At 41.0% G+C, this 14417-nt stretch overlaps 1 protein-coding gene across 4 annotated transcripts in view; it reads left to right on the top strand.

Annotated features, from left to right (window-relative positions):
• Positions 1-14417, top strand: part of ANKRD6 (ankyrin repeat domain 6) — a 94766-nt gene that overhangs the window by 67784 nt on the left and 12565 nt on the right. For all 4 annotated transcript variants that reach the window (XM_083856751.1, XM_083856748.1, XM_083856749.1 and 1 more), the window contains 4 exons: positions 1871-1969; positions 10158-10256; positions 10763-10861; positions 14056-14154. In XM_083856751.1, coding sequence (XP_083712877.1) covers positions 1871-1969; positions 10158-10256; positions 10763-10861; positions 14056-14154 — 396 coding nt within the window. The remainder of the gene's footprint in view (positions 1-1870; positions 1970-10157; positions 10257-10762; positions 10862-14055; positions 14155-14417) is intronic.

The following is a 14417-nucleotide window of genomic DNA, read 5'->3' as shown; positions in this document are numbered from 1 at the left end:
AATTGTTTCTGTGGTGTATTAATAACCTTCTGGGAAGTGAGATAGATGCCTGGATTAGGTGATTTACTTATTGGGATTAAGGAGTGTAGAAAGCCAGGACCCGTAAATATGAATGTGCTGAACTACATATTCATAATCCAAACATACTGTTTATTGTTGGGAATGAGTTCTTAATTTGGTTTTTTTTTTAAATTTTATTTTATTCTTATTTTTTCTTTCTTTATTTATTCCTTTTTATCCCTCTATTGCCTGGGGATTCTGTGCCTCCTGCTGTTGAGGTAGCTGGAACAGCAACATACCCCTGGCTGTCCTCCAGGCTGATGGAGAAAGAAGTGTGGCCAGTGCAGCTCAGTGCCTTTCCATATAGGGACAGGACTTTAGGGACCTGTGGCCAGATTGAGCCAGAGGTACCCAGGCAGGAGGCTGGATGATGCCCAGGAGCAGTGGTGACAACAAAAATGAGCCCTTCCCATGCCTTTAGCAGGGCAAGAATGGAAGTTTCTCTCATGGGACTGAACTGCTGCTGCCAGCACGGGAAAACATGCAGGTTCTGAGAGATCTACCTGTCATAGTGTGAGTGAGCATTTTATCCTCAGATCTGCCCCTTTCAGTCAGTAATGTGGGACAATTAATCAACACTTAGTGTTTCTGAAGCATAGCACTACTAATCAGTAATGGCCCAAACATTTTGCCCTCAGCCATTCTGTTCCAATCTGTTGATTCCCAACAGTATTTTTCCTTTTTGCTCTGAAGACGCTGAGTTAACAAGGCTTTACCAGATACGTGGCTATGGGGTTTGCTGTAAGAAAATAACTTTGTCTTGAGCTTGGTTTATTATATACTTGAAGTGGTTTTCTTACTGAAGAAGTTGCTTAAAACCTCAGAGAGCCAATGGTTGCCTTCTGTGTACTTCAAGCCACTAGTCAGACAGCTCTTGAAGTGTTTGCCCCTTCTGTGGTTGATGTATTAGGGCTGTTTATATTCCTTTGCAGGATAAATCATTGGGTGGAAAAATAAACAGCACCAGTAGTGAAGAAATAGATATATGATAGATACAGGTGAGTCACGTAACTTATAATGTGACACTCACAAAATGCCTAGTGGAGAAAACTGCATTCTTGGTGAAGATACTTGATGAATTTAGCACTGGCTGAAATCCCATTTTCTTTACTGCCATTAAATAATCTGCAGTGAACAGTTTCAGTGTTGTTGTTTCACAGTTCTTAAGGTGTTTCATTCACTTTGAGATTTTAGAGAGAGAGAGGTAAAAACAAGAATTGTCTAAAAAAAGCTGGCAGATCTTTAGCTAGGTGAAGTTGTTTGTTGTACACGTGAAGTCACTTGGAGTGACTACAGGCCTTCCATTCCTTTTCAGGGGAGCATGTGTCGTGTGCAACAGCTCAGTGATTCTTATCTCTGTTGCAAAGGCAGTGCCCATTGCAATATATGAATTAACCAGTTATTGCAAATTGACTGTACAGAGGGAAGGAGACAGCAGGTGATAGTTCCATGCTTCAGAGGGACAGAAACAAAAGGGTCATGAATTCTGCTTAGGCATGGACACAGAGCCGGATCTGAATTTGTAAGGAAGTACCCTTATGTGAATATAATATCCCTTTTGTAGCGTGTCATCAGGATAAACTGAAATGTTGCAGAAGGTGGAGAAGTTTTCAGCTTAACAAAACCAAAGTAAAGCCTTTGTGACACTAATACATGTCAATTGCTACTATTGCAGGTTTCAGACAGTGAGGTACAAAGAGAAGAATGACGAAAAAGAGATAAAACTCTGATGAAAAGGAGATAAAACTCTATTCAACTACCATGCATAAAAATTCATCTTAAAGTATTATTATTTTCTTCTCATTCATAGCATGGCCGGACCCCCCTGCATCTTGCTGCCTACAAGGGTCATCTCCACGTTGTCCAGATTTTGTTGAAGGCAGGTTGTGATCTGGATATTCAGGATGATGTGAGTAGATACAACCTTCTAACTTGGGGTGGAGGGGAAAAGGTGATTTGCAAGTAACAGTAGACATTCATTTCTTTGAAGTAGGATTAAATAGAAACAAAATCTGTCTCTCTATTTTCCAATTCAGAGATGTAACCTCTAATTTGGAGATGCAAAAGTGCATGGGAAACAATGTAAAATGTGGTGGTTTTCAGTGAATAGCTTAGTCCTCTTGTTCAAGCTGCAGAGCTTTATAAGAGCTCTGCTTGTGCCAGGCAGGCGTGAGAGTCGTCATCTGCTGCTTCTGGTAGAAATGCACTGGGAATTCATTGTGGGAACCCGCTGGAGGACATCAGGTAGGGACACAACCCATTGCAATGTTTGCCTGAACTGGGAGATGCTTTTTGAGTAGACACAACCCTCGGCATCCAGAACAGCTGCCCATAGCGCAGTGCTGTGCCATGGGGAGACCATCTTGATGGCACCATGCTTCATGTGGGGGTGGTCACATCTCTGAGGTTGTTGTGTGGTGAGGCATCAGCACAAAAACCAGCTTGGAATTTAGCAAAGAGTAGTTTGTGTTCATCTGGTAAAATACATAAGTTTCTGGAATTTCTTGAGTATCTGTAAGAGTAGTTCTAATCTAGGAGTGGGCTTTAAGGTGCTTTGGAGTGACAGTGTGGTTTTAGTTTCCTCACTGGTGAAAAAAGGTGTATGCTGAAATGTGCAATAGCAGTTGAATAAAGATGATTTCTTCAAAGTAATTACTAACTTCTGATGGCAATCTGGAAGAAGTTTGAGGTAGGGTTGCTTTTGTTTCCCCTGTAAAATATAAGGTGGAGAGTTTTTGAAGGCGATAGAGGTCCAAAGGTGTTAGTAGAGGCACCTGTTTGACTAGTAGAAGGACACTGGAAATGTCTAAGTGCCTTCTAAAAATGCCCTTGGGCATCTGTTTGCATCTAGAGAGTTAAAAGTCTATAGCAACTGGAAGACTGGTTTCTTTCTCTGTGTGAGTAGCTGATTCCCTGTGAGACGTGAGCAGTCTGCCTGACAAGCTTGGGGCTGGGATACTGATGTGGCCAGCTGTCTGCAGGGAAACTTGTTTTTCCAGGAAGAAAATTTGTTTCCTGCACTCTTTATTCTTTCCCTGTGCCCATCTGTGAAATGGAGGAGATTTACAAGTGCAATGGGAGAAACAGTTTATTCAGATGTATCCTGGGTATAGTTTTTGACTTCTCCCAGCAGAAATGGTTCATTCGGTGTCTAAGACAAAATTGCAGATACTTTACAAATACAGCTGCTTTTCCTGAGAAAAGAAAACTGCTGCTTTAAGAAAGCAAGAGCTTCCACTGATTTGGTCAAATTGAATTTCTTTGGAAGCTGTTTTCTGAATAAGTCTGGTTCATCTGTTTTAATCGTGTAGGAATAAAGTCAACACTGTTTATATGTAAATGTTATAGCTATGATGGAAAAACAGTAAATCAGTGTTTAGCATCATTTCAGTTCAGTGAAGAGTCTTGCACTTGCAGAAATACTCAGCTTATTATAGACCTACTGTCTTATGAGCTTCTCAGGGGCTTTGTTCATGACAATTGGATACTGCTTTTAAATGTGGTGATTAATATAAGCAGAGTAGATGCATACTGGATTCACAGATACCGTTTCTTTAAAATGTATTTTGATGTGTAGATCTGTATTTAGTAGTAATAGTAATTTGATTGGAATTGAAGAGAGCCTCAGGAGTTCCTGAATTTTAAAGGATGTATGTGGATTTGTCTTGTAATAGGAGGAAGTCTAGAGTTCCAAATGAAGATTTTTGCTTGCAATAGGTATTAACTAAAATATTTCTGCTTTCCTTTTACATAGGTCTTCAAAGAAGGTTCTCTGCTTATGGCTTCTCCTTATATAATTAATTTTTACAGTTTATGCCCCACAGAATATGTTTGTAGTCTCTTCTAGTTGCAATCTATTGATTATGCCTTTAGTCACTTTTACTGTGTGCTTATGTGGCAGTGAAGGTATCTTAGTCTCAAGTGTTGATTAACATCTGTATGTTTCATTGCTGTTTTTCAGGAATACATATTTAGGTTCAGATATGAAAACATCTGTAAGAGTGGGGAGTGTTATATTTAATTTAAAAGCAAATTAATTTGTTGATTTTGGCCTATGGCATTGTTGTGATAACACACAAAATCCAAAAAGATTATCTACATTTTATTTTTCAAAATAATGAGAGAAACCTAAACACTTTATTTCGGAATTTTGATCAAATTCAAGACTAAGTTTTAATTTGCCACATGATAAGCAGAAACTTAAAAGCTGCTAATTGTTGTGGAGAGATTAAAATGCTCCCTTTCATGTTCTACAGATATATTCCCTAAACACGGTAAGAGCCTTAAGAATTAGTTGAAGAATGACCTCCAGTGGCCTGGAGTGGGATTATTATGAATTTCAGCCGGTGGAGTCCAGCTCTGTAGAATATGCCACTCCGGGAGCTGGCTCCTTCCTTCTCCCTGCCAATACTGACAACTCTTACTGGGATCCCAGTGCCATCTCTGAGTGGTCAATGAGTGTCCGTACAGCACACACCTCAGAAATAGTCCAGGAGAAAATTGTCCCGGTGAAGGAAATCAAGGATGAAAAAAATAAGAGAAACCAGAAGAGAAAGGCTAGGAAGGACCCTAGAAGATCAGAAAGAGAGAAGGAGGTTAGAACTCTTGTGCCTCAGCCCTGCCCTGTGCCTGATGCCCGTCCCAGTGCATGCTGCGAGCCCCCGGTGCGGCTCCCTGCGCTGCATGGCTGCATGGCCCGCTTGGCGCCTGTGCTCTGCATCCAACCCCTGCCCTGGCTGCACCCTTGAAAATCTGACTGGGAGAGCAAGTTCCTTTAAAACAAAGCCCAAAGGCCCCGAAACTTCTTTCTGGAAGCTCCGGTTTAAGAAGCAGAAAATTAGTTTCAAATGGAACAGTAGCCCAGGGTTCATAATAATTTCTAGCTGAATGAAAATATGCAAAGTGGCTTATTCCTGTGGTCCCATTTCATTTAAGCTGTAATTTGTTTTGTTCATGATTATTTTTCATGCCTTGATCACTTCTGCTGGTCATGCATCATCATTTATTGTGCAGAGTGAAGTTGTTCTTAACTCTGTATCATGACTGCCTCTCTAGCAAAAGAGGAGAAGAGCAGCATAGGGACAGTGAGAAACATGAGAGCATATTCAGTTCCCTTTGTGTACAGCTGCTTCGGGATATCCACATATACTTGTATGCTCCTGCAAGTATTTCACACTTGGTTATATTCTAAATTTAAAACATTTTAATACTTCTGCTGTGAATTTAGTGACTTGATTTTATATTATATGACTTTGCAAGTGCTGTTCAGCACTTTGTATCAGGGATTGAAGTGATGAGTTTCTTTCTGGTTTGTTTGGTTGTTTATTTTTTGGTTGGCCAAAGTTGTGGATGCTCTATCACTGAAAGTGTGCAAGGCCAGGCTGGGTGGGGCAGCCTGGTCTCGTGGAAGGTGTTCCTGCTCATGGGGAGAGAGTTGGAACCAGATGATCTTTAGGGTCCCTTTCAACTTCAAACCATTCTATGATTCTATGATTTTGGTGCAATTCTCCTGCAGCAAGATATTCTGTTGATTTCTGCAAACATAGAAGTGAGGAGGCAAAGTGTCACATGAGAGAAAGGCTTTAAAGGAGATTGCACAAGTGTTGGATGCTCTGGAGAATAGGAATGTGCAGGAAAAAAATGTGGTTATAGGTAGGGTTTTTTTAAATCAGAGAAAGGAAAAATTAACATATATTACAAACTAATGTAAGCCAAATCTCATTAATTTGGGTCCTTAGAGTCTGTAATAGAGACTCCAGTAAAGCCATAAGAGCTGTCAGAATTCTACCTATTGGAAGTCAATTGCGTTGTTTCCTTTCCCTTGGGGTGAACTTCAGATGTGAATAGATACCTGTCCAATTTCCAAGTACCTAGTTCCTGTGGTTTTAAGACAGTCAGCACATGAAGAAGCTTAGGGAGATAGCTGCAAACGCCAGGACACTGAGCAAATGCTAACAGCCATGCCAACAGAAGTGCTAAAGAAAGGGTAATGCCCAAGTCCACGGGGAAAAATCAAGATTTAGATGTCTGCCTTTCTTCAGGACTCACAGCTTATAAGCCTCTCCTGAAAGCAGGTGTTAAAGCCCTCTGTAAAGAGCAGGGTTCCCCTCAGTAGAAATGTACCTGCTGCTGTGCAAGAGCACAAGTAGAGCTCTCAGATGGCAGTCCTGCATCCTCTGCATCAGGGCATGCAGATTTCTATCCCAGTCTCCCAGTGTCAGCCTCTTACTATTCTAGTAAATATCAAGATTTTTTCTAAAAGTGGAGAACTTTCAACACTGCAGTGCTGCCATGGCAAGACAAAGTGAGTGGGTATTGCCACCTCTGGGCTACTATGGGTGAGCAGCGGCTACTTCCTTTGCTGGACTCATTTTGGAGAGTGGTGGCTGTACAATCCTGTACATGGATCTTCTTCCATCAGATGTGTGACAAGAGCACTCACAGGGCCAGAGAGAGGAGGGGAGCTGCCTGCATTAGGGCTGTGCAGGGCCAGGGTGTGCTGTGCCACCATGATGCAGTGCCCTGTACCCACCTTGCAAGCCAGCATTTCCAGAGCATGGACAAGTTGGTGTGGAATCTCCTGAGTTTGAGCTGCCTTCAGGGCTAGGCAGAGTCTGAGGAAGGGGATTTAAGATTCACCAGTGTAAACCTTAGTGCCTTACTTCTGTTGAGCCTCAGTTAAGTCTTTTTGGCTTTGGGCCCACATCTGCATTTGGGCAGACTGTTGTTTTTGTCAAGGTCATGTTTCTGTGACATGGCACTGGAGTTGTCTCTCTTCATTGCTACTGGTCTGCAGTCTGTTCCTAAGGCATAAATCTCTTGGAAACAGGATCATAAATTGTGCCCAACATAATAGTCTGGACAGTTATTATGCATTTACCGGTGTAATTGCTCTCTGAGCCTCTGGAACAGACCCCTAATGCTTTGCTAAAGGCAGAATTCCGTTGAGTGCTTTCAGAGACATTTATTTCAGCAATTAATAAAGGGTACAAAAGTCAGTGATTACTGCCTGAAAATTCATGCTGTGAAAAAAACACAACACATCTGTTTTCTCGGACTCCATGAAAGGCAAGGCAGGGATTTGCTCTGCTGCTGGTGGGGAGGGAAGGCAGGTTAGAGTGCAGTGGTGCAGGCACTGTTATATTCAGGATGGTTGTGCTCTCTATGGGTTGCTCAGTGGCTGTCACACAGAAGCCATCGTAACCTGGTGGTTCAGCTTCCGCAGCACTTCAAGCAGTTTTAACATTAATGTTTTTGCTGAGGTATAAGGGAACAGTGGATCAGGTGCTGCCCTGTCCTGCTGGCTGAGGGGTCTGGTAGTGGTAGGGACAGATCCTCACTAGGATAGTGATACGTGCTCTCTCTTCACTGGGAGATGCCTCATTTGGTGAAACAAGGTTTGAGATATCCTTTGATATCCCTGTTACATGGATGAGGTGCTTATTTTTTCCAGTCAGGGTGTGAGTTGGACCTTAGTCTTGGATGCTCGTGTAGGGAAGATGTCATAACCAAAGCCCACACCTTACAGGAGGCACCTGAGCCTGCTATTTGCAGGACTTGTCTCCCTTCACCTACTTCCATTTCAGGGATCAGAAGATATTTTGGGACAAAGCTTAGGCATGGCTGAATCTGTCCCAGTGCTGCTCTGCATCCCCAGTGTATGGCCCCCAGCACACAGGTTGGGATTACCAAGAGGGACCTGGTCCTGCAGCAGTGAGATGTGCTGCCCACTTTCCAAACAGACAAATGTGTCTGTATAAAATTCAAATGAAATGCTGTTAGAAGTAGCTGTCATATCAACAAAGCCCCAAAAGCTGAATAGCTTTTTACCTCACTGCAGTTACTGTGATGGGGACAGGAACAGCCTTGATTTAAACTGTCCCAGTAGAACATCCTTAATTACAAACCATATCTTGTACAATCCATTCCTGCCCCAAATTTGTCTTCTCCACAGTAATTTTCCTGACTGTAAATCAGTAGGAACCAACCATTCATTGTTCAGATACCATCCACTGCAATGGCAGTTGCCATTTTGTTTTAGTCTGTTTTATAATATCTTCCGTAGGTTTGCTGGTGCATCAATTCCACTTGGCAGGGGTAGGTTGGCAGATTACTTTTCACTTCATGATAGTCAGATAAAATGATTTTTTCACTGTCCCACATGACTCATTACTGCAGTAACAGTAGCTGTGCCATTATCAAAATCAGATAGCAAATTCTTCCTCAGTTGGTGAGCAGATTTCCATGTAGTCATAGTAACCTGTAACTATTTGACATTTGTACTTGTGAGATGGTATGATTTGGACATTTTCCATAACATTTTGGTTGTCTTTGAATTTGGAACAAATGCATAAGTTCAGAGCATTTGCCATGTTGTCAATTTTCCAATACTTTTTGTTCCCGCTTCCTGGAAGCTTTACTTTTTTGTCAAAATCTTTTAAAAAATATTTCCAGTCACAAGAACAAAAGTAAAAATATGTAACCTCTAGAAACAACAAAAAAAATTAGCAGTTTTTTATAAAGCACCTTTAACACAATTTTTAAAAATCAACTTCATCATTATAAGCCAATTTAATTATTTACTGGTAGGGATTACTGAAAGATTGTGGTTGGCAGTGCTCATTTTTTTACAGATTAATAACTATTTTGGTGTCATTAGCACAAAAGAACCCCACCAAGAGCAATTTCTAAGTCAGCTGCTAATTGCCTTTGAGAACAAATTGTTCAAATAAACCAGTTATCTAAAGACTTGAACAGTCTAGAATAAAAAATACCGAAAATCCTCTAATATTAGTATTTAATATAATATGAATTTTAGTATTTAATATAATATGCTATTATCTGATAAAGAATTTTAGCAGGGAAGTTTTGTGTCTATTTAGGACTTGGTTTCCTGCAAGCTTTTTTAGGACACATGGCATATCTCTGCCTTGTGTGTGTTTGTGGTGACCATTACCTAGATAAGCAGAAATAAATTGGATTCCAAATCTGTTTATTCATCCCAAAAATGTCTGTGTGCAGCTTTGAAGCCTGTCTCTGTTCCTGGACTCAGGCTGTGCTTTGGCATTGAAGGTTCAAAGCAACTTCAAAGGAAAGCCAAGACCAATTGTTGTGGCAGCAGTGGAGCTACTGCAGCTCATTTTCCTATTGATCCCTGTCTTACATCCCTACACACTGTTTCATAAATCCTTCTCTTGCCCCTCCTTTATCAGGTTCTCACCAATATGTACATAAAAACCATATGGATAATTCCTGATGAGCAGGAATCGTGGTTTAAGTTTCCCTAGTCTTCAGTTTCTGGAAGGATTGCAGAAAACTAACCTTGGGCTCTCCAGCTCAGCAAATGAGTTCAGTCGTTGTTAGAGAGGGGATAGATGGGCAGTCAGACAAGATGACCACATCAGCGTAATTTCTTTTGGAAAGTTAGTCTTAAAGGAAATAAACTAATGTAGGAGACTTGCTTGTTGCTGCTATGTACATGGTGGGTCAATGAGAAATGAAAGTTGTTTGGACCTCAAGATCTCTCAGTTGCTCAAGCGAAACAAGTGGATGGTACTGCAGGTTCTCATCATAAAGTTGCCTCCACTCTTAGCACTAATTGGTAAATTTATCAGAGGTGCTGAAGAGACCGATCTCATCTCATGCTCCTTATCCTAAGCAGGGCTGATGGAGCAATCAGAGCCAGAGCAGGAGAGCCTGATCCAGTTAGTGTAAGTCCTGGAGGATCATAATGATGAATTACGACAGCCTGTAATTCCCTTTAGTTCCCTACAGACACTGATGACTGTTAGGCACATAGAGTCAAATGTGTCCAATTCACTGCCTTCTAATGTTGCCATGTTTTTAGAATGCTTCAGCGCTCTATGTGGGATTGTGATGACTTGCAAACTTCTGTAAATGGTTTGTAGCTCTGATACTTTCAATAATTTCATTGATCTTGGAAACTTCTAGCTGTTTAGGGGGACTGTTTTCAAAGGCAGCTCGGATTTAAACTGTATGTCTGTCGAAGATGCAGCCTCTGTGTGTGTTGTGTGCATTTGCATTAAGTCAAAATGAGGTGGGAATTGTACCAATTACAAATTTGCTTCTTTTTGCAGGGTGATCAGACAGCATTGCACCGGGCTGCTGTTGTAGGGAACACCGATATAATAGCAACTCTGATTCAAGAAGGTTGTGCTTTGGACAGGCAAGACAAGGTAACAGACGAAACAAAAGCCCTGTGGGATGGCAGCTTTGGCAGTCAGTAACGTTAAGGTCTCAGAGAGGAAGTTACAGTTTATACTCCTTAGTAAGTGTCTGATGCTTTGAGAGTAATTGAAACAATTACATTAAAAAAAAGCTGTGCCATCTCTTTAATACAAGTTACTGATTTAGTTATGCTTTTATATTGCACTGATAGGTTTTGGTTTAAGAGTCTGTTCTCAGCTCATTAAGGGATGAATTAAAGGAATGTACAACCATACTATGCCATATGCAAAAGACTGCACAGTTCCCATGATTATCCCAGAAACCTGACAGTCCCAGTCTGTAAGTTCAGTTTAGGAGTAAATACAACTAATTTCACATTCCAAAAAATAACACTATTTTTACCTTCTTCTAAAAATAAAATAGAAAATAAGCTAATAGGAAATGAAAATATTTTTAAGAGAGTAGGTTGATTATGCAGCCCCTAACATTCTCCTCTTCTGTGTGTGCTCTTCAGGATGGGAACACTGCTCTTCATGAAGCTTGTTGGCATGGATTCAGTCAGTCTGCCAAAGTGCTTGTTAAAGCAGGAGCCAATGTTCTTGCCAAGAACAAGGTGAGACCCATGGAGGAGGAGCTTTCAGTTCTGGTCTAAGGTGGCTGATTCTCAGAACTGGACATTTCTGGCCATGGCATTTCTCAGCAGGTGGGGGAGCAGCTCTTAGTGGGATTTTTTTTTTCTTCTTTTTCTTTTCATTTATCACGCCTGGATGGTTCATCCCCAGGCATTAGGAAATTCATATTATGACAGCTGACGCAGGAGAAACTCAATAACCCGTTGAATGATACATTAATTACACTGAGGAATACTGCCATTCCTGTGGAAATCTCCATGGTGCTCTAATTTATACTGAGAAGATTCATCGTGATTGGTGTGATTTAAAATGGAAATGAATTGTACTAATAAGAAAATGGTATTGAAAATCTGTTTTTTTTTCAGAAATTAAACAGCCAAAGGAATGTAAGCCACAGAGGAAAACAACAAAAAAGAGCCTTTTATTACTAAGTTTTTCCTAATATATTAGCATAGTCTCTTCCCAGAATCTTGTAATGAACCTGTATTATGTTCCTTTTGGTATTTATAATACTTTGAGAACCATTTAGAGGAAAGAATTACAAAGTAAAGGGTTTTAATTCCACTCTAATTGTCATAACTCAGGGACACTTCAATTCAGTAATTCAGAACTTAATGGAATAGTCCATGGTGTGAGCAGAGTCACTGTTTGGATGGCTGTGTTGCTGGGTTGGTCAGATCACATGGCTGGCACTGTGCCCTGCGTGACAGGGAGAGAGCTTTGGGATTGCTTTAGGGGATCTCTGAGCATTTTTGGTAAGTGTGTCTGTAAAACAACAACTGAAAGGGGCTGGGAAAAAAAGGAGACAGCTGGTCAAAGTCCATGAATTAGAGTAAAAAGGCATGTTGCCTGGGCATAGTGATTCTGTATGTGCACGTGTGTATAGGCACTATAGAAACATATGTTTGTACAGTTGTGGTGACTTTGTGGTCTGCAATTATATCATCTTTGATACTATTTTATGTGTGTCCCTTCTTTTGTATTATTTCAACTACCAATTTTTATTTACTGTAATTACTTTTGCTGTAATGTCCACCTAGATTTGTATCAAGGGTACTTTAGAAAACTTCCCATGCTTGACTGTAAGTCCTGCTCCTATCCCTGAATATGCTTGTCTGTGTATACACATACACTTTTGTACAAAGGTGTGGGCTTGAGATGCAAGTCTGGTTATCCTGCATGGTTGGGTGCCTCAGGGAATTAGAAGATTTAGCTTACAATCCAGTTTATGTCAGCTGGAGGCAACCTCTCTGGGAAAGGATGTGCACAAAATAGCTCAGCAAGGTTGATGGCTGAAATATGACTGGCAAACTTAAATACTGCCTGAGCAGCTCCTCTGCTAGTCTTTGATGTCTTACCCTTTGCATTTCACTCTTTGGGTGGTTTTTAATGGACAAGATATATTCTCAGGAGCTGCTGGAAAATGTGGGAATCATGGATGCTTGCACGTGCTTTTACCCCTTTTGTTTTCAAGAAAAATGAGGAGCTTAAGTCTAGTTAATCCCAAAATGGTTTCTCTGTTCTGTCAGCTTTTTGTGTTGCTAATGACATGGCATTAACATTCTGACAGCTGTTATGGCAGCAAGGGTTGAGTGCTATGTGCAGGAGCATCCCACAGGCTGTTGACTTACACCTGGGTGTTGTGTGATTTTGGATGGATGGGACAGATATAGGCTGCTGGATTTGCCAAACCTGTGAAACAGCAGAAGATGGGAAGAATTTGACACTGTGTTTTTGGTAGCTGTATTCCTCCTGCACAGCAGTCACCCTGGAGGTGCAATTTATTTTCATTTAAGTTGGCTTAATGAAACCTTTTCTGTTGTGATAGATCATCCAGTGAGATCAGTTGTAGCCTTATTTTTAGATTCTCTATCAGTCTGTACATTTCAGTGAAGATTCCCAGACTGGTACTACTTAGACCCTGTCTCCTTCTCAGAAGTTGGTGACAGATTTATCACCTCATGGGAGATGAGCCAGATGAGCCACTCTGTGAGCTCTGACCCTTGGCACCATGATTCTCTGAGAACTGAAGTCCTCACCTATCGCACAGGACCTCTGCCTTCCCACCAGGGCCAGCCTGCCTAACAGGAAATGATAAAGGCATTGCAGAGGCTTTTCAGAGATGAACTTGGAAGGGAAAAAATTGACACTTAAACACAGTTTAGCTGAGAAGAAAAGTATTTATGTCTGCCACAGCTTAGAGACTACATTCAGGTCTGTAATATGGAAGTGAAGACCTAAGACTACATCTAAGAGCTGGCTTTTGTAATTCAAACCCTGCCGCTTTGATTTGTGTCTTGAAAGCAAGGGAGACAAATCAAAGGACATAATTAAAGGTGAACAGGCAGCGTAGTAAGCCTGGTAAACCTTTTTACCTGAGGTGATTTAATTTCTAGCTCCTAAGAGCCAAAAACCCTGAATGTTTTCAGGCCAGCAAAAGACAAATGCTACCAGAAAAACTTGTCCAATAAACCGTGTTAGAAAGACAATACACAAACCAACACTTCTTTGGTTTCTGTCCATTTCTGCACATCTTCTTCTTTGACAAACCATAGCATGTCGTTCTCTGGGGCTTAGGTGGCTTTTTGTACTCTCTTCCCATCTTGGCTGGAGACTGATATGCCTCCTGAGCATCAAAGCTTCCTGATAGCCTAAAATCAGTATCCCGCCCAGTGAGAGCACCTACAGACCCAGCCAGACTTCAAGCTGGTTTGCATTACAATTGTAAGGAGACAGGAGTTGTGACCCTGGTCTGCTCAATACCCTGCAGCAGTTGTGGCTGGGGTCAAAGATCCCGTGCCATGGCACTTTGAGTTTTTGTGTCTGTGCATGCGGGAAACCTGAAACACAAGGATTACAGTTTTTTAAATTAAATATTTAACACTGCTGTGTGAGACTAATGAATGAGACAGCTTCTAGAGTTCTTTCTTCCTGTAAACAGATTTGACCAATGCAAATACCATTATACTGTCCTATTTCTGCCTTTATTATATCTCATGTAAGCCATTGCCAGAATGAAGTGGAGATTTCAGCCTCCAGGTTCATTCATCTCATATCTTTGGAAAAACAACAGTTTCCCACTCTTGGGTGGATCTTTGTGTGTGAAGGTTTTATATTTTAATGCTTATGTACAATTTCTAAAACCGGCTTGTATATTTTCCTGTATTTCTCTAAGGCAGGTAACACACCTCTTCACCTGGCTTGCCAGAATAGCCATTCCCAGAGTACTCGTGTTTTGTTACTTGGAGGATCTCGAGCAGACCTTAAAAATAATGTGAGTTTTGGAAATAACATGTTCATTTTTGTATGACTTTGTTTTATGTATATTGCTTTAACTTGTAGAAGTACTCAGAAAGGCTTTAAGCGACGATTTTTATTATAAATTAAACTGAAAAAAACCCCACTACTCAACCATTGCATTCATCATGCACAGGATTGTTTTTGGTAGGACTGAGTGATGTACTACTTGTACCCATCTCTTGAGCAAGGATAGAAGGAGCCAAATGGGGTTTGACTGTTGCATAGACAGTGGTGAAA

The sequence above is a fragment of the Zosterops lateralis genome (assembly GCF_965231275.1).
Source record: "Zosterops lateralis genome assembly, chromosome: 3".
NCBI lineage: Eukaryota > Metazoa > Chordata > Aves > Passeriformes > Zosteropidae > Zosterops > Zosterops lateralis.
Note: the sequence above shows the minus strand (reverse complement) of the source record. Positions and strands in the feature narration are given on the sequence as shown.